Source organism: Anastrepha ludens, chromosome 3 (assembly GCF_028408465.1).
Source record: "Anastrepha ludens isolate Willacy chromosome 3, idAnaLude1.1, whole genome shotgun sequence".
In the NCBI taxonomy this organism is placed as follows: domain Eukaryota; kingdom Metazoa; phylum Arthropoda; class Insecta; order Diptera; family Tephritidae; genus Anastrepha; species Anastrepha ludens.
In genome coordinates, this window is record NC_071499.1 from 57,195,164 (window position 1) to 57,220,151 (window position 24,988).

The window sequence follows — 24,988 nt, forward strand, 5'->3', positions numbered from 1 at the left end:
ATGGGCGCGTACACTTTTGTTAGGTGTTTGGCCGAGCTCCTCCTTCTATTTGTGATCTGCGTCTTGATATTGTTCCACAGATGGAGGAACATACAATTTTAAGGCTACTCGGAGCGGCAGATATTTTTTTATGTATAAGAAGCTTTTCAATAACAAAAATACACTCGCAGGCTTGCCATTGCCTGCCGAGGGGCGTCCGCTATTACAAAAACTTGAATGATTTGAATACACACTAAAAATCAACGGAAGCTCCTACCGAGTTTATTTATTTGAAAAAATCGTACGGTTGGCCTTTATTTTTCATCCATTAATAATACAGTTACTTCTAATTGGCATTGGGGTCTTTGAATTCGGCCTTTGTAATCTATCAAACGTGTTCTTCGTATGCATCAAAAGGATCGACTTCTTCGTTGTACCGTTGTACTTTCGTTTTGCTTTAAAAACATATCACCATACATTTTATGTTTAAGACTTTTTAAAACTTTTCTTGAAATATGTTTACTAACCTCTTCTTACTGGTGTTTACCTTTAACTTTTGACAACACTCACGAACTTAAAATTTATCGATAAAACCGGGTTGCATACGACAAAAAAACCTTTGCTGAAAATTTACGTTATAATACGTTCACATGTACATAAATCACCTATAAATCCACCAAATTAATTTACCCATGCACATATGGAAGATTACCTGCAAAATCTACCATCAGCAGTCAATACTGCTTTGAGAGGCATTTCTTCATAGAAATTATTTTGGTGGAATACTTCGATGTTTTTGGTTTCTGTAATTATTATTAGTGGTATGAGGAAAATACAAGGAGAAGGAATAGCTAATTTAATTGCGCAATTGGCTGCTAATAATAAACAGTTGAAGGAAATCCGTATGCGACGTTTACTGAGGTTGCAAAAAATTATGGCAGTAAACGCATGGGAAATTCTAGATTACATTTTATAATAAGTAAAAGGAGAACAAAACGTTTATGGACACACGCTTTTTTCTGTAAATTGAATCCCTAATTAATAATATTTAACAAACATTTTATTAGAATTATGTTTAAAGACCTGTTTTCTTTGTCGGCATCCATTTCATTTAGTTTTTATTTTGATATTCCTCCTTACATTCGTAATAATAATTATCGATAACACAGAAAACACAGGATTGTAAGTCAATAAGTATCGTTATTATCTAGGATTATTTTATAATCTCAGATTTTTATTTTAATCACGGATTTTGAGTAAGGCGCGAAAAATCGTTTACTTATATGTGAACGTATTATTATATACAATACTAACTAAACATCTCAACACTAAATTTTTGATTGCTTCCAATAATTTCGATAAAGCAAATTCAGTGAATTTGGCTATTCATGATATATTTTTTGAGTTATATATTGCCAATATCTGCGAAGCAAAGAGTTGTCATTTGTATTTTTTGTGACGCTTATATTGACAGCATCTTTGATATTTTTTTTTCCAGATTCACCCAAAATTTCAGCGTCCTTTGAGATAAAATATTAAGAACTACATATTTACAAATGCAACATATTAATATGTGTATATCTTCTTCCACAAGTTCGATTTTATACAAATAAAACCCTTCTGCAAAAGAAAATCGAGTTCATTTTGATAAGATTCAGCCTTTTATTCGAATTATAATAGCATATCATTTTCATCCATGATATGCTGAATACAACTCATACCACTATCCCGTTGTCACAATTGCACCAATGTGACGTCATACACGCAGTGATTTTACTTGTGTAATCTTCGGGTTCTCACATTACTGCACCAGTAGAACGTAATCTTGTACTCTATCAGTCTTGTTTATCATCGGCAGTTGTGTTTATTCTGTTATTATTGCCTACAAGTGTAGTGCCATGAGATTTCATATGCCCACTAAGACCAGCATATTGAGCAAACGCCTTATCGCAAATTTTACACATATATTTTTTTTTCACTGAATGAATTTGTTTATGTTGTCGCAGGTATTTTGCCATTTTAAATCCCTTTCCACAAACATTGCACACCTGATCCCGTTCCTTTCGGTGCACCCTCATGTGCTCATTTAACTGATATGCTCCAAAGAACTTCTTGAAGCATACACTACATTCATATCCAGGTCGATTTTGATGTCGTCGAATATGTGAATCGTAATATGCCCAAGCACGAAATGTTTTTCCACATTGATCACAAAAGTAAGGCCTTTCGCCTGTATGACTGCGCTCATGGATGATCTGTTCTGACAGGGCCGGAAAACCTTTCTCACAATATTTGCATATGTATTTGTAATCCCCTGTATGCCGATTTATATGAATATTCAAATTATGCACAGTCGTAAAACCGTTACCACATAGAGGACATGTGAAAGGTTTAATACCATCATGTTTTGATTTATGCACTTTAAATGTATTAAGTCCAGGGAGTATCTCTTTGCATTTCCCACATCTAAATGGACCAACATCTGTTTCAAGGAATTTGATTTGGTCATAGTAAGCATACTCGGGTACGTATGAAGTTTTCATTTCCTCACATTTAAGTTTCCGTTTTTTCTCTTGCCAACAAATTTTGCGTATCCGTGCGATTTCTTGTTCTATTTGTGACTGTGTTAGAGAAATGCCCAAATTCCTAAGCAATCTTTCAAATTCAATCAGTGCCTCTTGTCGTTTGTTTGGTAGTCGGTAATCAATGTGGACATCATTCCAAAGGCACGTTAAGCTTTTATAAATTTTTATAAATGCGCTGCATTGGGAATCCGAGAGTACGGTTTTAGGCGCATCGTATTTCTTACTCTAGCGAAAAGAAATTGATTTAATTATAGAGAACATACATAATGAAATGATGCTGAATGTAGCAGATACATACCTCCTTTTTAATTTGAAGAAAGGTGTCCATGTCTTCTATCCACAGTGGTGTATAACTCATGCCTAGTGACAGGTAATTTCTTTTTCTATCGAGTTCCTGGCGAAGTCTGTGGTTAAGCTTACGAACCACATCTCTCACTTTTTTCCATTGGTCTAGCTTCCCTACATCGGATGCAATGCTTTTGTATGCAATGGAACGTAAAGCAAGGTTTTTAGATGTTGGGTCATCTCTGTCCCAAAATATAGAATGATTCTCGAAATGTGAAAATATTGTTGCTATTGTATCCTTGTCAAACATTTTCAATGGGTCACTCGACTAAAATATTTATATGTTAATACCAAAAAATGATAAAATGAATTCTGTAGCGCACCGATTCTTCATTTGTATCACTCAAATCTAATTCAGTTTCTTCATATCCGCCTTCATCATCCACTGTTGAAGCATACAAATATTCCTTTTAATAAAAATTGTAAATAAATTGATTTCAAATAAAAATTTACTATATATATAAAAATTTACTATATTAAATATAAAAGATTTCTATAAAATATAGCGCTTGTACTTAATTCAAATCACCCATAATTGGACCACTCATTAGATCATAAAGGAAACTGTATAACTGTGAGATATTCATCTCTACTAAAAGGAAAATTTTAACTGAACGCCGAATGGTTATTCTGAGGAGCTTTTTCATAGAAGAAATACACTCGGAGGTTTGTCATTGCCTGCTGAGTGGCGAACGCTATTAGAATAAACCTTTCTCTTCATTTTAGTGTTTTACGGAGATTCGAACCTACGTACTCTCGCCTGGTAGTCACGCACCAATCCATCCAGCTATGGCGGCTGCTTCCTTTTGTATGCCACGCTTTATTCACTTCACTTCATTTTAAACTTCAGAATTCGCGTCATGTTTTAAATTTGTAAATTCAAGATAACTCTTATTTTTGGTCCCTGGTATTTTGTCCTATATATGCAATATATAGCGGCCGTCTTAGCCGAATGGGTTGATGCGTGATTACCATTCGGAATTCACAGAGAGTACGATGGTTCGAATTTCGGTGAAACCAAAATTAATTAAAACATTTTTCTAACAACGGCCGCCCCTCTGCAATTATATATATGTATATATATGCAATATATCTAATACGATCGGAAAACATACTTCATTTTCATCGCATTCCAACTCCATTCCATTTCCTCTTAATTCTGTTTTCTCTTCTCCGGTTTCATTAACTTCCTCGATTTCTTCTATATCATCAAGGACTTCTATATTAATGAACACATTTCTCTGTGGAAAGGTTTTTTATAAAAATTAAAAATTTCGGGTTCATTATTAAAATACCCAATACCTCTTCGGGCTTAGCCTCCTCCGTGTCATCGGATAGCTCTTCAATAATCTTAAGTTCTAAATATTCCTGATTACTGCCTCTCGATAAATGTTCGTCTTCTACATGATCTGCAAACTTTTCTAATGTTGAAAACATGTCACCGCAGTAAACACAGCTGAGGGAATAATCTCGTTCTCCTGCTCTCATCACATCACCACATTTGTGCAAGGAATCCGTCATATTTGTAAAGTTATATGCAGATATAGATTTAAATATATTGCATTTGTCATAATAATATTTCAATGCCTTTGTTTACAATATTCGAATACTTATCCTGTCCTAGAAATGAAAAATCATATGTAAATAGAACAATCGATATTATCAATGGATGGATCAACTATAGATAACTATCGATAATTTTAAATCTATTATATGGCCTCTGGTAACGCTCCAGCATGCTTGTCCAGCAGGCTTATATGTGCAGAGAACGTAAATTCATAGAGAAGGCGCAGGAACGAATGGACAGGTTAAATGTCAAAACACATCAAAACGAGGGTAGGAAATTAACATAAGAGAGTTAACATAGCGGAGCGTAGTCAACATAGCGGAGCGTAGTCAACAGAAATAAATATAGCGTTTGCATTGAAATGTAAAATGCCATGATTTGATGTTAGGGAAAAGAAAATAACAGCAGACTTGTACATTTTTCTTTCATGCTTATTTGCCGTCGGCATTTTGCATGCGCAAATGGATTATTTCTTGTGAGATGAATAAATTAATTCTAAGTAACGCAATAGCACCGTAGGCCTAAGTAGCTAGAGTGCTCTATCAGTTAGTGTTATATTTCATATTTCTCTAATAAATAATAATAATAATAGTTCTAAGTATATGCATGCACGAATATGAAATTTTAAGTATCTCATTGACTAAATTGTATTGAATTTAGGTCTATTATCAAAATTATTCAAATATCATAACACAAAAAATAACTTTGTAAACCATTCATTTACATCAAGGTTTATTATTCAGTAAAGTGTTGAATTAATATAACATCTACCATCCATATTCATGTGGGCAGAAAAAAACATGACTTGCCTCAAAAGCCAGCTCATACACCTCTCATACACATCTGCATATAAAGAATTCAAAGCAAATAGACAAACGTATGCAAACATATTTCTAATATACATATGTATGTATGTATGTAGGCAAAAATCACATTTATTTTTCATGCTTATTTCCCGTAGGCATTTTGCATGCGCAAATGGATTATTTCTTGTGAGATGAATAAATTAATTCTAAGTAAATGCTTGCATGAATGTGAAATTTTAAGTATCTAATTAACTAAATTGTATTGATATTAAGTGCATTATCAAAATAATTTCAAAATATTCACATAAAAAATTGGCTTTGTAAACCATTCATTTGCATCAACGGTTATTATTCAACAATATGTGTCCTTTTTAAATTTTTATATCCATATGTATGTACATACATATATTCATATACTAAATAGATATAACATCTACCATCCATTTCATGTGGGCAGAAAAAAATCTTGACCTGCCTCAAAACACAGCTCATATGTATCTACATATAAAAAATTCAAAAGCAAATAGACAAACGTATGCAAACATATTCCTAACATATGCAAAAAAAACTCATCTAAACGGCATTCGCGTACATAAACATATGTATGTATATATGCATATATGTATACATATGTTGGGACAATGTACATATGTACGTAAATGTTTCTATTCTAAGCAAAACAATGAATATTCGTATATACATATAATATAACCGTACATACTTACTTTTGCCCTTACATGTGTATGCTTCCAAAACTAAAATTCTAAGCCTAGCGACTACAAGAACAAAATGCATTCCTAGGCGTAGCTGCTGCGGCCATGATTATTTACCCGCGACGGCGCTGAACAGTTTCAAATATTAAAAAACACAACAAAAGCAAATTCATTGATAAGTTCGAGCTCATATTTCTACGAGCAAAGAACTTTCATTCATAAAACGAGCCGCCCATATGCCAATTTTCGCGACCATTCGAAAATAGTCAATATTGGAATATTTCGCGTTGAATTATTTGCCAATATTTGGTAAATCTTGAATTTTTGTCAAGTCGAGTGGCCGCGGCTCCGTACATATGTATGCATCAATATATGTATGTAAATACATATGTGTATATGTACAATGCTGTGCCAATGAATGTGCGCTGCGCCTATGAATGCGCGCTGGATTTCTTGATTTCTGTCGCAAGTGCTCGCAACCTCATATGTATGTATGTCTATGGAAGTTTGTAGGCATGTATTTATGTGTATGCGTGTTTGCTTTTGCACGTCCATATGAACGATTTTTCATATGCAGATGTTCATTTGATTGAGCTGAACGAATATATTGATTTTGTAAGGAAATCCTGTCGAATTAAATTATTGGTATATGGTCATTTAAGTTCTTCTTACCAAATAAATATTATTATCCTTAAGAAAATGAAATACTCGTTTTTTTAATTTTAATTTTTTATTTTTATTCACAAGTAATTTAAGTACTCTTATATGTATATGTATGTATATATATTACAATACTATAAATAATAGGTATTTACATTTCCTGAAATGAAAACAAAAATTATATAAAATTGTGAAAGCACGAATTACGAAATTGTTCTCATACTATAACAATTTCTCACACGACTTCGATATTGACATCGATTAAGTCAATGCGATTTACCTGATTTTTAAAACACTACTCTCAATCCATCGTGATTAAGTGAAAATTGTAGTGGTTTAAAAATCTAGGCTCAGGTGCTACCTGAAAAAGAAGATAAAAGGAAAACCTGAAAGATAGAGAAAAATCTGAAAGATGCAGAAAACCCTGAAAAATAAAAAAATCTGGAAAATAGGAAAAATAAATATAAATGAATACATATAAGAATAAACAATAAATAAACGCTGGTTTTACTTACCCTAAGGACCTGCGCAACTCACCTTGTTGGACCCTGACCTACAACGTACGACAACTTTTTTAGTTTATCGTTGCGCTTCTGACACCTGACTTGGGTATTTTCTTGCCGTAAAAGCCATTTCGCATTTTTGAATAGAAGTACATATATCAAAAAATCGAGTAGCTTGATGCGATGATCCTGACATTCGCCAGATAGTGCGAACCAATGGGGAAATACTTCTTCGGTTTTTTGTTTTATAACCGGCAACATTAGATTGCGAATATTACCTACGTGAGCATATTTTGCAAAAAGCTGACGGTACCACATCATCTGAAGGCGACACACTTCGAATACCCTGTCTTCAGGATTCACCAGTCTCAAATCGGTGTCATCCGTGAAATTTTTAGACCTTATCAGGGCTTCGGAATGCAATTTTAAGTCTCCTTGTGTTTTCATCATAATGTGGGCGCATTTGTCGCATTTTAGCTTACACAGTAATTTTTGGTAAATACCATAGCCAGTGTAATAACGCTGCACCTGTACCTCAGCTATATTTTGTTCTTCGGCAAAATTCTCGTCTCCTACCTCTATATTTTCTAAAACGAGTTGCTCATTTAGCGGTTCTCCTACTTCTTCCTCCAGATGATGATCCTCAGTCCCTAAATTCCAGTCTAAATTAATATCATCATCATCTTCGCAATTATTGCCTTTGTTTTCGAACCGCTGTCGTAAAATTTTCATAGATATCAATCGCGCTACTATATACTGTACTTCGTGTGCTGTGGGATGAGTATTAATACCCTGACTAGCTCGGACCCGATAAAAGAAATTTTCTAGACAATCTTGGTTTAACTTTCCAAGGAAAATAAATTTTAAATTTTGATGCTGTTGAAAAAGTTCCTCGCACAATTCCAGCATCGATTTTATGGTAGTACGAAAACCTTGGATACATTTAATAGTGGAATATGCACGCATTGTAGACATTGGACTAAAGAACTCGAAGTAACTTAATAGTCTTTTAACTTTGCCCCTATCATCCCGCTTCAGGGGAGACCTTAATGGATTTGTTGACTGGAAATGCTTTGCATCGAGTTCATCAAAAAGATCGTTCATTTCTTTAACAAATATCTGCGTGGGCTTGGCAAAATTTATCAAGTTTTCGTCATTACCAAATAAATTTTGACTACACATCATGTCAATACCTGACGCTACCGAATTGCTCAATACTTGTGTTGCGCGTGAAACGCTCATTTTTTCGAAAATGCTTGGATAAATATGAGCCTCCGTCAATTTTGGGCAAATTTTAAAATTGGAATTCTTTTGATCAATATCAAATAACTTCCTAATGACCTTAAAGCTTGCAGTGCCATGAGCGGTTGGAATATCATATTTCATAAATACATTACGGATGGACTTTATGAGATGGCAATAGTCAAACATACAAAAAATTTTATTGTTTTCGTGCATGAAAAAGGTGTTAATTTCAGAAATCTTCAATTGATTAAATAAAGTTATATTCGCGGGACACCGATTTGAGACTGGTGAATCCTGAAGACAGGGTATTCGAAGTGTGTCGCCTTCAGATGATGTGGTACCGTCAGCTTTTTGCAAAATATGCTCACGTAGGTAATATTCGCAATCTAATGTTGCCGGTTATAAAACAAAAAACCGAAGAAGTATTTCCCCATTGGTTCGCACTATCTGGCGAATGTCAGGATCATCGCATCAAGCTACTCGATTTTTTGATATATGTACTTCTATTCAAAAATGCGAAATGGCTTTTACGGCAAGAAAATACCCACGTCAGGTGTCAGAAGCGCAACGATAAACTAAAAAAGTTGTCGTACGTTGTAGGTCAGGGTCCAACAAGGTGAGTTGCGCAGGTCCTTAGGGTAAGTAAAACCAGCGTTTATTTATTGTTTATTCTTATATGTATTCATTTATATTTATTTTTCCTATTTTCCAGATTTTTTTATTTTTCAGGGTTTTCTGCATCTTTCAGATTTTTCTCTATCTTTCAGGTTTTCCTTTTATCTTCTTTTTCAGGTAGCACCTGAGCCTAGATTTTTAAACCACTACAATTTTCACTTAATCACGATGGATTGAGAGTAGTGTTTTAAAAATCAGGTAAATCGCATTGACTTAATCGATGTCAATATCGAAGTCGTGTGAGAAATTGTTATAGTATGAGAACAATTTCGTAATTCGTGCTTTCACAATTTTATATAATTTTTGTTTTCATTTCAGGAAATGTAAATACCTATTATTTATAGTATTGTAATATATATACATACATATACATATAAGAGTACTTAAATTACTTGTGAATAAAAATAAAAAATTAAAATTAAAAAAACTAGTATTTCATTTTCTTAAGGATAATAATATTTATTTGGTAAGAAGAACTTAAATGACCATATACCAATAATTTAATTCGACAGGATTTCCTTACAAAATCAATATATTCGTTCAGCTCAATCAAATGAACATCTGCATATGAAAAATCGTTCATATGGACGTGCAAAAGCAAACACGCATACACATAAATACATGCCTACAAACTTCCATAGACATACATACATATGAGGTTGCGAGCACTTGCGACAGAAATCAAGAAATCCAGCGCGCATTCATAGGCGCAGCGCACATTCATTGGCACAGCATTGTACATATACACATATGTATTTACATACATATATTGATGCATACATATGTACGGAGCCGCGGCCACTCGACTTGACAAAAATTCAAGATTTACCAAATATTGGCAAATAATTCAACGCGAAATATTCCAATATTGACTATTTTCGAATGGTCGCGAAAATTGGCATATGGGCGGCTCGTTTTATGAATGAAAGTTCTTTGCTCGTAGAAATATGAGCTCGAACTTATCAATGAATTTGCTTTTGTTGTGTTTTTTAATATTTGAAACTGTTCAGCGCCGTCGCGGGTAAATAATCATGGCCGCAGCAGCTACGCCTAGGAATGCATTTTGTTCTTGTAGTCGCTAGGCTTAGAATTTTAGTTTTGGAAGCATACACATGTAAGGGCAAAAGTAAGTATGTACGGTTATATTATATGTATATACGAATATTCATTGTTTTGCTTAGAATAGAAACATTTACGTACATATGTACATTGTCCCAACATATGTATACATATATGCATATATACATACATATGTTTATGTACGCGAATGCCGTTTAGATGAGTTTTTTTTGCATATGTTAGGAATATGTTTGCATACGTTTGTCTATTTGCTTTTGAATTTTTTATATGTAGATACATATGAGCTGTGTTTTGAGGCAGGTCAAGATTTTTTTCTGCCCACATGAAATGGATGGTAGATGTTATATCTATTTAGTATATGAATATATGTATGTACATACATATGGATATAAAAATATAAAAAGGACACATATTGTTGAATAATAACCGTTGATGCAAATGAATGGTTTACAAAGCCAATTTTTTATGTGAATATTTTGAAATTATTTTGATAATGCACTTAATATCAATACAATTTAGTTAATTAGATACTTAAAATTTCACATTCATGCAAGCATTTACTTAGAATTAATTTATTCATCTCACAAGAAATAATCCATTTGCGCATGCAAAATGCCTACGGGAAATAAGCATGAAAAATAAATGTGATTTTTGCCTACATACATACATACATATGTATATTAGAAATATGTTTGCATACGTTTGTCTATTTGCTTTGAATTCTTTATATGCAGATGTGTATGAGAGGTGTATGAGCTGGCTTTTGAGGCAAGTCATGTTTTTTTCTGCCCACATGAATATGGATGGTAGATGTTATATTAATTCAACACTTTACTGAATAATAAACCTTGATGTAAATGAATGGTTTACAAAGTTATTTTTTGTGTTATGATATTTGAATAATTTTGATAATAGACCTAAATTCAATACAATTTAGTCAATGAGATACTTAAAATTTCATATTCGTGCATGCATATACTTAGAACTATTATTATTATTATTTATTAGAGAAATATGAAATATAACACTAACTGATAGAGCACTCTAGCTACTTAGGCCTACGGTGCTATTGCGTTACTTAGAATTAATTTATTCATCTCACAAGAAATAATCCATTTGCGCATGCAAAATGCCGACGGCAAATAAGCATGAAAGAAAAATGTACAAGTCTGCTGTTATTTTCTTTTCCCTAACATCAAATCATGGCATTTTACATTTCAATGCAAACGCTATATTTATTTCTGTTGACTACGCTCCGCTATGTTAACTCTCTACTGTTAACTTCCTACCCTCGTTTTGATGTGTTTTGACATTTAACCTGTCCATTCGTTCCTGCGCCTTCTCTATGAATTTACGTTCTCTGATATGTGTGCGTGTCGGGTGCTTGACGCTAATATCTAAAATTTTTGATTTTCATCATTCAAAAGCCGACAACAAGTATGTGTGACACGAAGCAAGTACGAATGTCACCCGACACGCACACATATAAGCCTACTGGACAAGCATGCTGGAGCGTTACCAGAGGCCAATACGCTGCTAACACAATTATAGGGGTTTTCACACCAAACTCGTTAAAGTTCGTATTCGTCAATTTGCGTCGTTCATTTAGTTTTTGTAGAATTTCTGATTTACAAAGAAAAATGATAATGAGTTACCAAGTGGAAGGTCTAATAATGTTGTATATAATATTCAAAAGAAATTTATTAGCACACCAGCTGCTTTGTGTTGTTATATGCCTTAAAATATTTTCGTGTCAGTTAATCGATTTATGTTGTGGCTGTAATACTCTTATTTAGAATATATAAAATCTTCATAAGATTCTACAAGTACTTCATACACTAAATATTTGCTTTCGCTGAAAGCGTCCAAGGCACATGCCAGACGTTCAACATAAAAAATAAATAAATAATTAGCGCGTTTGGTATTTGGCCGAGCTCCTCCTCCTATTTGTGGCGTGCGTCTTGATGTTGTTCCACAGATGGAAGGACCTACAGTTTTAAGCGGGCTCCGAATGGCGGATATTTTTTATGAGGAGCTTTTTTATTGCAGAAATACTCTCGGAGGTTTGCCATTGCCTGCCGAGGGGCGACCGCTATTAGAAAAAACTTTTTCTTCATTTTGGTGTTTCACCGAGATTCGAACCTACGTTCTCTCTGAATCCCGAAGGGTAATCACGCACCACGATTCGTCTACGGCGGCCGTGCATGCCAATGATATTTTCATTTTCTACAAAAATATGGTGCACAAGTTTTGGTTTCACATCGAATTTTTAAGAGATACTTTAATTTTTAACCTAGTGCAAATAGTGATACATTTTTTTTTTTGTATTTTTTTTTTAGAGTACAGTAGCCCGTTTTCGACAAAATTCACACCGATTGGATACATCGCCATTGGTCGAGAAAGGGTGTTTCGATAAATTAACAACATTCAGTAAAGTTCCATAGATTACTAATTTTTTGTAAACTTTTATTATAAAATATTCACTTATGTATCATATACACATATAGGTCCTACTTACATATTAACATCAAGCTTGAATTAAATAAATTAACTGAGAACTAAAGATCCGATCAATTTTTCTTAGAAATGTGGAAAACATAATACTTGATTGTTAACTAGTTCCCATGACAGTCGGTTCTGCGATGTGTGGTGCAATGCTGCAATTAGTGGTGCCATGCCGTAGCTATAGCAATCAGCTGTTCTGATCAAATTTATGGGCATCATTGTAAACGATTATAGGTGCTGCACCATAACGCCATAACCATAACCGTATGTATCTATTGAATTTTAGTTTTTCCCCGTAACCATAAGCAGTTTTGAAGTATTATACTTTACATTTGTATTGGTATTTGCGATAAAAAATTTAACATTACAAATCAACGGCGAAAAAATAATTGATTAGTGGACAATTACCCGTGCAATTAATTCTACTTCAATTCCAGCTGTTTATGGTTACGGCATGACTAATCGACAAATGCAATAATGTTGCGGCTATGGTTATGGTTATGGCTGTTGTTGTTGAAGCAGTTGAGTATTTCCACTGAAATAAAATAGTGACCAGCAACGATTTACTACCACCTTCCTCGTATGATTTTTTTTTGTTCTCTTCAAATCCCTTTAGTGAGGTCCAAGTATAGCAGCAAATTCTTTATCTCGATGTCTGAGATCTCATTAATTTGCTGCAGGAAATGCTTACCAAAAGAGCGCAGTCGTGCCCTAGCTAGCCCTGAACATTCACATAAGTAGTGGAAAAGACTTTCCTTCGCTCCTTCCGCTTGACAGCTCCTGCAGATAGTATTGAAGGGTAGATTGAGTCTAGCTGCATGATCCCCTACTTTCCAACGGCCTGTAAGGGTTGCAGTGATGCGTGAGATGTTTGGCCGAGAGCATCCTAACAGATCATTCGTCCTTTGGTTATGGCTACGGCACCATTAATTGCAGCTTTAAGCATCAGTTTTGCACATCGTGAAAAACGTTTCATATTCATTTTCGCTTTTGCAATTAGTTATGTTTCGCTTTATTTCAATTGTTACATTTGTACCAAAATGCGCTAAGCAAATCACCATCATTAGTTTAGACGCCTACCCTGCAGTATTAATTGATGCCGTCAATTATTGTATTATTACTATTGAGTGCCGTAATTGTAATTAAACATTTTATTCCGATGTCCCACTACCATTTGTATTTATTAGGGTTGTGCCATGAGATTTCATATGTCCACTGAGGCCGGCGTACTGAGCAAAGTTTTTTCCACATATCTTGCAAATGTATTTCTTTTTCTCCGCATGAATTTGCTTATGCTGTAGCAGATACTTAGCTGCAGTGAACGCTTTTCCACAAACATTACATATTTTATCTCGCACATTCAGATGAGCTTTCATGTGTTCATTTAATTTCCCATTTTCATAAAAAGACTTTAAACATATATTGCACTTGTAGTTTGGTCTTTTCTGATGACGGCGCATATGTGTGTCGAAAATAGTCCATGTCCGGAAAGACTGGCCACACACATCGCAAAAGTATGGTTTCTCTCCTGTATGATTACGCATATGAACATTCAAGTCGGTAGATGTAGCAAATTTTTTTTTACAAACTTTACATTCAAACTCGTATTCACGAGTATGACGTCGCATGTGGACCGTACAATTACCCACCTTCATAAATCCGCGATCACATAAATGACACTTGAACGGCATGGAACCATTATGCGTAGACATATGTATCCGGTATCGGTCAATACCATTTAATATTTCTTCGCACTCAGAGCACTTAAATGGTCCTACATTATCTTCCAAGAAACTAATTTCATTATAGTACTTACAATTAGGTTGGAACGGCTTTTTAAAACGATTGCATTGTAATTTACGATGTTTTTCTTGCGTGCAGGCGTAGCGTATCTGATAGATTCTTTTCTGTAATTCATCTTTCGTAAAACTTAAACCAGTATTTGCTTTGATAGCGGCTTGCATGTTAGTAATTGCTTCCTGTCGTCGATTCTTAAATCTATATCCAATATGCTGTGCATCCCAAAGGCATGGAAAATCTTTATAAATATTTATTATATCTATATTCTGTGTATCCGTTAGATCAGTAAATGGTAGCGCCGGTTTCTCATTATCAAGAACTTTGGCTCCCTAAATAAATAAAATATAATAGGCATATAATACGGGAAATATAATTAGTCATCTAAATATTTACCCTTTTTCTCCGGTTATTGTATTTGATTGCAGCGTGGAGGAATGATAACTGCTCATAATACCAAGGGCGCTCATATTTTTTTCTTTTGGATTCAGTTAACTTTTCATTCAGCATTTCACTGCGAAATTTACAGCGTATTTTCCGTATATGTCCAATTGTGGTTTTCCAATTCAAATTTGTGTTACAAACTTTGTTCACATTGGTAGTAATTTCTTTATAAGCTTCTTCGCGCTGTTTCCGATTCCTCGCTTGTGGATCTTCAAGATCCCATAACAATCGATGGCTCTCATATTCTGCAATGAGTGCTAACGTGAAGGCTTTATCGCACACCTCGTCCACATCACCACAATTGTCAACCTGTTCAAAAAACATGTACATTTCTTTAAAGGAAAATAATTAAAACCAGGGGAATGTGAATTCATTCATGTTTTCCACTGCTAAATAACATTACAAGATATGTATTTGTGGGTGTAATGTAAAAGACATTAACAAATCTGAGAAGGAAGGAAATTTATGCTTCTAGCGTAAACAACATTAATCATTGTACTACTACTCACAAATTCCACATCTTTTTCGCTTCCTTCATTATCAGAGCTTGTGTAAGTTTGTAATTCAACTTGTTCTTCACTTTCTTCCCTGATATCACCAACTGTGGTATTTGTTTCCAAAGGATCTCCGATTTCCTTGATATTAAAGAAATTTCATAGTTGAATATACATATGTGTGTATGGATAGAAATTAGCTATTATCTAGAAACTAGAAACTTCGACTTGGAACTCTTCATGTCTTAATTTTTTAATATATCCTTTGTAAAATAGTTAGTGACTAACATTTGATTGATGAAAAGAGTTACCCTTTTTAAGTAAATGTTTATGTTTGCTGTTTATGTGCGACACAAATGTGTTCAATTGCAAATATATATTTTCGCAGAATCCGCATATCAAATAAAAATCATCATTTGGTGCCGGTGATGTTTTAATTTCTCCACATTTTTGAAAAGTTAATTTTGTTATTGCATCTATTTCTACTTTCATTTTAAATTAAAATTTATTTGAATCAGAAAAGCGATAATTGGACCAAAACAATTGCAGCACCAGAAACTTAACTCAATAAACTTTGCAATTTGTAAATGTAAAAACTAATGCCGGCATCCCAATTAGAACTTCGGTACCAATCGTTCGGCGAGCTGAAATGTTAGCTTATTCGTCAGCTGTTAAATATCGTATGGATAATATCGTTAGTGGGTGTTATTTTATGATTCATCGACGGTTTTTATGATACATCGACGGTTCTAGTGCCATTTTTTTTAAGTTTTTTCAACACTGTTGGCATATATTTTTTAAGACATGCCTCCCAAACCTGAAGCGAGTCATTGCTTCTTTAATAGAAGGTATCTACTGCACAAAAATTATAATGTGAATTTGTTATAGGAACAAAACGTTTTATTTCTTATTTATTTAAATTTATTATTTTACAGTTATTATTCTATGTGAAAAAAGGGATGAATATTCAGCAAGGATGATTTAATTATAAAGGACCGGCGGCCAGCATCAATCCGATGCACTAATTTTTTACAGCTGTTGATGCTGCACAACGCTCCTGGGAGCCGAATAAAATTTAAAATTTAGGTTAGGAAATTTTTAACGACAGAACAACAAAATCGCAAAATTCGGCGACTGCCATTTTAGCATTTCAGCCAAAGCGAAATGCAGAATCCTGCTCCTGATCTCAAACACATAGCATATTCAGTACTCAACAATAAAAGTGAATAAAAAAACACAATAATTATTATTATTGAATACCAAATTTTAGATACTTTTTCTAAGTTAATTTTTTCAAATGTTCAAGTTTTTTCGTTCAATTTACTCATACGTATAATTTGTAAAAAATCACTTTAATTAATATTATGGTAGAATAAATTAAAAAAAATTACTTGTGCTTGAAAATAAAATGGTGTGCACGCTGATGGTAACATTCAGTTTGTACCGAAAATTACGTAAATATTAAACCTCTGGCAACACTTGAAGTTGTCATATTGATTAGAATTTCGAATTTGTACAAAATAAAATCAGGCAAAACCGAGAAATTTCTAAAAATTGTTAGTTAAAAATCATTCTGATATAAAACGTAATATATACGTATATAAATTAAATTTTATATAAAAATAATATACGTATATAAATTAAATTTTCGTTTTTTTTTTAGAGTGCTTTGTTAAAAAGCTAATTATAGCGGATTGCAGAAATAATTTCCTCACATTGCAAAGGAATTTCATCAGATCAAAATGTTACTACGCTTTGCGTTGTGTACCGCACCAGTGCGTTTTAGCTTAAAAGGAGCATCCTCAGCGCATGCTATAAGATGTGGTTCATTAGGGTCTAGTCTCCAGAACTCTTTAAAATCGTATAATTTAAATATATCACGAAATTATGCTCGTGGTCCTACACGATCCACTAACACTCGTAGCGAGGTGGGTAGGGGCCCTACTCTAAAGGAAAAACTTATGGGACCCCCTTCTGAAAACGGTAAATAATTGTTTATAAAAGAAGTCAGATAAAAGATATGATCATAAAATTGTGGGCTTAACGATCTTATTGGTTTTTAGCATATTCCATTGGTAAAGGTGCAGCAGCTGGAGCATCGGCTATCGGTCTTGGGGCCTTGTGTTTTTATGGCCTAGGTTTGAATAAAGATCCAAGTATTTACACCAATTCTATGTAAGTGAGAAGTAAAGTTAAAAAATAAGCCATTTAAAATGTGTAATTTTAGGTTATGGCCAGAGTTTGTTCGAGAACGAGTTCATACTACGTATGGTTACTTCGGGGCATCTTGCGCTATAACTGCGGGTACCGCCATGGCAGTTTTTCGCTCACCTCGTTTGCTTTCGCTTGTAACCAGAAACGGTTGGATGGTATGTATATTTATATTTGTAATATAATCATTAAAATAAGCTCCTAAAACAATTCGGCACGATTCAGTCGATGCTAGGCACATTTGCTCTTATGATTGGTTCCGGTGTTTTAACGCAATCCATCGAATATCAACCCGGTGTTGGGCCAAAACAAATGGCTTGGGCTTTACACTGTGCCGTGATGGGCGCTGTAATTGCACCAATGTGCTTCCTTGGTGGCCCAATTCTTACCAGGGCAGCTCTATATACCTCTGGTATTGTGGGAGGGCTTTCAACAGTAGCAGTATGTGCGCCTAGTGATAAATTCCTTTACATGGGTGGTCCTTTGGCCTTAGGTCTTGGATTGGTGTTTGCTTCATCGTTGGCTTCTATGTGGCTGCCTCCAACTACAGCTTTGGGCGCAGGTATGTTTCTCCAGAAGTTCTTAAGCACAAAATATATGTTTTAATTGTTCCAGGCTTGGCATCAATGTCTCTTTATGGTGGTCTGATTCTGTTTGGAGGCTTTTTGCTTTATGATACGCAACGTATTGTGCGTTACGCGGAGCATCACCCACAAATATTCGCAAAACCCTATGATCCTATCAACGCGTAAGTATATTTTAATTGAAATAAATATAAAAATTGCTTATCTGTATATTTTATAGATGTCTTTCGATCTACATGGACACGTTAAATATATTCATTCGAATTGCAACGATATTGGCGGGTGGTGGTGGAAATCGCCGCCGCTAAATTATAATTAATTTATACCTGATGTGATATGCTTGATAGTACACAATTTGAGATGGATGATTTATTAATTAAAGAAAAAATGTATTTAATTGACCCTTTTTAACTTAAGAAACTTTCGGCTAAAATTGAATTTCAAATGCAATAAACATGCAATTAGAAAGCTGCTAAGCAATTTTTATTATTTCCATCCGTTATCAGATGCAGATATATAAATAAATATTTATGTTTGGATATTTTCAACAGTACATACTGCTCTTAGAAATGCTTCAAATTTATTAGCTTATTAGTTTTAAATTTTGGAAGTAAAAGCTCATTTGTTTGAAAAATTAAATTTAAGAGTTTGTTTCTGTTGTTGTTGTTGTAGCATAAGCATTCCTCATGCATGTACGGGGAATGCTGATGGAGTGACAGTACTTGGCCGGATATAAATCCGGGTCGTTCTGGTAATAGAACTGACTGTCATGGGAACGAGAGTTGGTTCTAATTGCTTCCGCTCCAGCGCCTTAGTAGCGAAATGACGGCGTTGTATCGGCCGTTGGGCCTCAATTCTTGCGTCAGCAAAATCTTTTGCGGATATAGGCAATGCACATCAATAAGGGCGTTTCCACGACAGAACCGACTGCCTACGCTACCGAAACGACCCGGATTTATATCCGGTCAAGGACTGTCACTCCAGCAGCATTCCCGTATGTATGCTGCTACAACAACAACATCATCAATAAGGAAGCAGCCGGGCGAATCTATATCAGGTAACAAGATTGCGTTGTGTACAGAATGCAGCGGCTTCCCGAAAACAGTTGCTTTTTTAGCAATTTTGATAACCGATGTCATCAGTGCCGCGAAAAAAAAACAACAAGGGGAAAGAAGTTACTTGTTTATGAATATTCAGTGAAAGATTTGGTGAATATTGAAATTTGGACCAGTGTATTCTATACTGTGACACCTCACCGGAGAAAAAATTGAAAAGGTGGCGTTGTCTGCTCCTTTCTTCTGATATTAGGGGTATACAACATTTCTTGTGCAAATAAATAATAGTTCCGTTCGATAACACACAAATTTGTAATAATTATTCCCTATTTTTGCAAGTAGGCGTTCGATAACGACAAAAGATTGTCCATTACATAAAATTTGAGAGAGCAAAGTGACAGTTGGATACTGGGGAGAAGTATACTTTGTTTACAGAAACTTTAACCAGCAAAAATTAAACCACAAAACGTGACTGAATTTTTTTAAACATACAAATTAATTTTTTGTGAAATCTGGTCTTTTATGCACCTTTGCCCTTGCGTCGCTGTGAAATTTGCAGTTTATAGTAAGATCTGATAAAAAAGATAATTTGACAACAACAAAGAACGAGTATTTACAAAAAAAAAAAAATTTTTAACTAACTTAGTTGATATGTCCTCTACGGGCTTTTTGTAAGACATGGAAAATTTTCCGTTCGTTGATTTTTTTTTGGATAGAATTTTCGCTTCTTGAGTTGGAATTATGGCTGGTGATGGATAATTTCGTTACCTAACACAACTAATATGCATCGATTTGCCGGTAATAAAATGCATTGCACCTGATATGCATAAGTATACGTTTATATATACATATATATTGTACATAAAAGAAAGAATAATAAAAACTTTTTTATAAAAATAATATAGCTTTTTTTCTTTTTCTTGTGGTATTAAGCCCATTTTAAAATTAGTTGAATAGAAGGTAAAAATACCTTTAATTTCAAATATAAATAAATAAATTTAAACTAAAATATCTTACAAAAAAAATTTTTTTATATAAGGACAGGGGCTTACTGCTCAGTTCAGTTGCGTATTTTCTTACAACAAATTCAGTAGCAAATTTGAATGAAATTAATAAGTTTTATATTACGGGAGGTATGTAGTTATATATATTAACAGTTAAAATTTTCAAAAAATCGATTTTTTTCCCTAATGTACAATATATGTATTTAAGAATACACACAGAAAAATGAATATCGTCCCGATGAATATTTTCGAAATTACACGCATTTTTGAAAAGGCGTTTCAGAGTGTTTGAAAGTGTCGGTGACCAACATAACTCGAAAACGGTTAAACCGGTTAGTCTCAAACTTTAATTCGAGCTTCTTAAATATATTTTTTTAGTTTAATTACTAAGAAGAAGAGTTTTTCTCACCGATAGAAGGAGAATAATTTTTCCCTCAAGGGTTTTTCTCACCGATAAATATGTTTTTTTATAAACAATTTAAGGCCGAAATTTTGGTCAAAAATCAAATTTTTTGTTTTCGGAAACCGCAATTTTGTCAAAGAAATGTATTTTGCTTATTCCTTCGATTAATTATTAGATTTAACATTATTTTAACGAAATCTGTTTGGTGTTTTAGTTTCAGATGATCCAGTTCAGAGACATAGTGATCACCGCAAAACGTATTTTTTGACAGGAGCTCCCGGAGATCAGCCGTACTTCCTTTCCAAATAAATATTTTTACTAATACGAAGTCTTAAAATACAGGTAAAAGATAACCATATTATGCCCAAATTTTTAGATGAATAAATTTAAAAGTTTTCTCAGAAAAAATTCTGGAAAAGTCGCTTTTTTTGGCCTTCTAACTGTGTATAGCCCCTTAATTACCTATGGAATGTTACTAAATACGTTACAACCGGCTGGGTACATATATGTAGTTTTTCGCCACTATGATTCCAAGGCTGGCGCTCTAGCAAATAATAATAATAATCAGAAAAGGTTGGACGGACCACGCCTATTTTTTAATTTTTTCGTGTTCAGGAGTCGTTATTTTTTACAGGTCAGTTCACACAAGAAGTGAATACCATTATTTATTATTATTATTAATTGTTCGACTTTTACATTTTATTACATTTCATTTTTAATCATTAACATTAGAACGTACGACAGTGACACTAGGTCGTTTGTCGGAAGAAAAAAGAAAAAAAAAAAATCTTACATTTTACATATGTTACTATGGTACTATATATTGAATTCGCTTAAAATTAATTTTCTATATTCTATAGCACCAGTGATGAACTTAAATAAATTATTATATCCAGAAGGGCCAACACCATTTAAAATGTCTATGATTTCATCTCGGTTTAAACTAAATTTTCCAAAAAATCTTTGACGAATTCTTTTAAGTATCGGGCATTTTCCTAAAAAATGTGTGATGTCTTCTAATTCATTTAAGTAAGTGCAATTTAAATCCCTTTGGCTTCCCAAGTATATTAAATCACATCTGGCTTTCATAATCCACATAATTTTATAGATTCTAGTATTATCGTTTAAATAGCTTCTGGCGTTGTTATGGTCTAATTCCTTATATAATCGGGTGCTTTGGTGTGCCCTTTCCCATAAAGTTCGAATATTCGAATCATGAAGATTTTCTATTATTGAAATTATATTTCTATTCCACTCTCTTTTATTTGAAGTGCCCCAGTTACATGTTATATTTAACTTTTGTGCTAGATTACTAATTTCTTCAACCCAAAATATCTGTTTTTCTAAAATCTTTTTTGATAGTATATGAGGCAATCTATTATCATCATATTCAAATAACGTTTTGAATATATATTTTAAGTGAAGCTGCAGTGTATACAAATGAAAACTTGGAACATTTGTCTCCAAGAGAATGCAATAAGATGGCGTATTACTCGGGAGATGAAGTACCCTTTTTAAAAAATAAAGTTGAATTTTGTCTACTTCTTCAAACAGCGAGTTTCCCCATACCTGAGCAGCATAACTGTGAATACCATTATTTCTATCTGGTTATTTGCTCTACCTTCATTCCCTTTGACTTATTGTGAATATTAGAAAACGGCTCAACAGAAAAGACGACCGGCTAAAAGTGGGCAGTTAAATAAAGTATTGAAAATATTGCTAGTAGAAAGCATATTTAGCGAACTTTCGCAAATATTTGCAATAAGCGAAAATACACTTAAGGATTCAATTTGTTTGAGGTAATTCCTGTTCCGTTAAGTAAATTAAAAATAAAGTTTGACAAGAAGAAACGTACAAATTATGTATATATGTACATAAGTAATCTGGGTGTAGCATCTGTCTGCAAAACTTATTGATCGATTTTAAAAATACTCATTCTTTTAACAAATTTTAGGCAAAAATGGAGAAACGATATTTGGAAAACCCATTTCCTGACTTCGTCAGTGTAGAAAGTACCCCATTGGTGTTGGATGAAGAGCACGTTAAGAATCTTATTTGCACCTATGTTGATGCAATTATGGAAACTTGCCAACCAGGTAATGTGGATGAAGACCATCGCGGTGATTTATATGTTGGAAATGCCGGGATCGCCTTTATGTTCTGGAAGATGTCAAGATCTGAGAAGGCAAGAGAGCTGTATCCAGCACTTGAACATGCTGAGACTTTTATACGTAATGCGAAATGTAATGCAGATCGATACAAAAAACGTTCAGCAGAAAGGTATTCATTCTTGTGCGGAAATGCGGGAATTTTCGCTGTGTCCGCTGCTATATCGCATGATTTGAAACATATGGAAGAGTTGTCTAATGATTTAACAAACTTTAAAGCAGGTATACCTTCCAGCAAAGAATTTATGCATACCAAATACGGTTGCGATGAAGTTTTAGTGGGCCGAGCTGGCTTCCTTTCTGGGTGTTACTGGCTTAATGATGTCCTTTGTGAGAAAAAAATTACAGATGATGATATAATATCCATTTGTCAAATGATTATAAACAGCGGCAGAGAGTACGCCAAAAAGACCAAAGCCCCATTACCTCTAATGTATCAATACCATGGCACGGAGTATCTGGGAGCAGCACATGGCCTATGCGCTATTCTGCACATGTTGTTAGATAGTCCATGGTTTCGCACAGATCCCATATCTGCTCCTAGCGCAGAATTACGTGATATAAAACGGTCGATCGATTTTTTTCTAACTCTGCAAGACTCTGAAGGTAATTTCCCTGTGGCATTGGAAGATCTAAAAAGTGGTCGTGATAAACGTTTAGTGCATTGGTGTCATGGAGCGTCAGGTGCTGTATATTTGCTTGCTAAAGCGTATCTTATTTTTAAGGAGGATAAATATCTACAAGCATTGCGTCGTTCTGGGGACTTGGTGTGGAAAAAGGGTTTCTTACGCAAGGGTCCAGGCATCTGTCATGGTGTCTCTGGAAATGGTTACGTCTTTTTACTGTTATATCGCTTAACTAATGAACCTAAATACTATTATCGAGCTATCAAATATATGGAATTGTTGACTGACTCAGAATTCAAGCATCGCGCACGTACACCTGACCGGCCACATAGCTTATATGAAGGTGTAGCTGGGACAGTGTGCTTCTTAATAGATTTGCTTGAGCCGGACGAAGCCAGTTTTCCATTCATGGACGTTTTTCACTAAGCGTTTCACTATTGAAAATTTTGATGGAAATGAATTTGTAATAGTATCTCAGATACTATATTGACCAAACACGCGCAACAGCCGTGTTTATTTGTAAAACATATCAGGGAATACTCAAGTGTCAGATATATTTTATCCACAAAATTATAACTTGTATTACCCTAAAGAGTTTTTGGGTTCGTTCAAACAAGTCTATTCTATGAACATCAAAATTGAGTACAATATCTTTTGCAAGTGGGTATTTGACCATTAAAAGCATACAATTGTAGGATAATCCACAATTTTTTCGGAATGGAATTACCTTATACTCTATAAATAAAATATCATATGCATATATACTTAAAAATACTTAAATTATTTGTAAAGAAATAATTGATAACCAATATTTTTATTATATTTACTGTCACGGTTAAATTTAAAAATAAAAGCAGTTAATATTTATGAATAACGATTTTAATTTTGTTTTATTTGTATGGACAAAATAAAGTCTTTGTTGTTGTTGTAGCAGCATAAACATTCCCCATACTTACATACGGGGAATGCTGCTGGAGTGACAGTCCTTGGCCGGATATAAATCCGGGTCGTTTCGGTAACGTAGATCCGACTGTCGTGGAAACTATAAAGTCTTTGTCTTTTACTTTTATTGACATTAATAAAGAAATTAGATTTTGTCATGAGAATCTTTCTTTGTGAGTTTTAGATTAGACGTTCTTTGCTCATATCTACACGGAAAAAAATGAATTTGTTCTAAACTCATCTACCTAATTTCATCTGAAAACACTATTTCTAATGTGAATCAAATTGAAGGATGAATGTTTTTGGTGTTAAATATAAGATAATACAATTACTTGCAAGAAAGTGACATCAATTGATCCAAAAGAGAAGTGAACTGGAGGGCGAAGTTTGGTAAATATTAGTTCAGTTTTATAAGAAATTCAGCCATCAACCAAAATTAGGAACGTAAACGAAAATACACCCCCAAAGATAAAAAAACTTAACAAACTGAAATCACTTGCAAAAAACGGCAGAAGACATATCAACTGAGTTTGTCTACACATTTTTGTGTTGTCCGAAAAAACGTACAATAAGCGTTCTTGTAACTTTGCTCTCTCA

General features: G+C 34.0%; 4 protein-coding genes and 1 long non-coding RNA gene across 6 annotated transcripts; 3 read left to right on the forward strand and 2 right to left on the reverse strand.

Moving 5' to 3' along the window:
• Positions 1 to 1,671: 1,671 nt before the first annotated feature.
• On the reverse strand, positions 1,672 to 16,024 carry LOC128857517 (uncharacterized). The gene is made up of 10 exons (XM_054093268.1): positions 15,687 to 16,024; positions 15,414 to 15,539; positions 14,857 to 15,213; positions 13,832 to 14,792; positions 7,504 to 7,820; positions 4,212 to 4,496; positions 4,025 to 4,150; positions 3,233 to 3,316; positions 2,863 to 3,177; positions 1,672 to 2,789 (listed from the first exon to the last, which is right to left on the reverse strand). Exons 1-10 carry the CDS (start codon positions 15,888 to 15,890, stop codon positions 1,815 to 1,817), a joined length of 3,750 nt encoding a protein of 1,249 aa, XP_053949243.1. The 5' UTR covers positions 15,891 to 16,024; the 3' UTR covers positions 1,672 to 1,814.
• On the reverse strand, positions 6,850 to 8,665 carry LOC128858027 (uncharacterized). The gene is made up of 2 exons (XM_054093949.1): positions 7,171 to 8,665; positions 6,850 to 7,096 (listed from the first exon to the last, which is right to left on the reverse strand). Exon 1 carries the CDS (start codon positions 8,614 to 8,616, stop codon positions 7,189 to 7,191), a length of 1,428 nt encoding a protein of 475 aa, XP_053949924.1. The 5' UTR covers positions 8,617 to 8,665; the 3' UTR covers positions 6,850 to 7,096; positions 7,171 to 7,188.
• Positions 8,959 to 9,362, forward strand: LOC128858028 (uncharacterized). Its single transcript, XR_008453976.1, has 2 exons — positions 8,959 to 9,041; positions 9,116 to 9,362. It is a non-coding gene; the product is annotated as an uncharacterized LOC128858028 (long non-coding RNA).
• An 830-nt stretch (positions 16,025 to 16,854) lies between the features above and the next one.
• LOC128856468 (growth hormone-inducible transmembrane protein) lies at positions 16,855 to 18,669 on the forward strand. 2 transcript variants are annotated; one of them, XM_054091771.1, is made up of 7 exons: positions 16,855 to 16,954; positions 17,062 to 17,381; positions 17,462 to 17,573; positions 17,626 to 17,767; positions 17,835 to 18,171; positions 18,225 to 18,357; positions 18,414 to 18,669. In XM_054091771.1, exons 2-7 carry the CDS (start codon positions 17,141 to 17,143, stop codon positions 18,499 to 18,501), a joined length of 1,053 nt encoding a protein of 350 aa, XP_053947746.1. In that variant the 5' UTR covers positions 16,855 to 16,954; positions 17,062 to 17,140; the 3' UTR covers positions 18,502 to 18,669. The 2 variants fall into 2 exon arrangements, with proteins under 2 accessions (XP_053947746.1, XP_053947745.1); XM_054091770.1 differs by having other exon boundaries at positions 16,877 to 16,983.
• Positions 18,670 to 22,293: 3,624 nt separating this feature from the next.
• LOC128856469 (lanC-like protein 3 homolog) lies at positions 22,294 to 24,327 on the forward strand. The gene is made up of 2 exons (XM_054091772.1): positions 22,294 to 22,454; positions 22,610 to 24,327. Exon 2 carries the CDS (start codon positions 22,616 to 22,618, stop codon positions 23,873 to 23,875), a length of 1,260 nt encoding a protein of 419 aa, XP_053947747.1. The 5' UTR covers positions 22,294 to 22,454; positions 22,610 to 22,615; the 3' UTR covers positions 23,876 to 24,327.
• Positions 24,328 to 24,988: the final 661 nt, after the last annotated feature.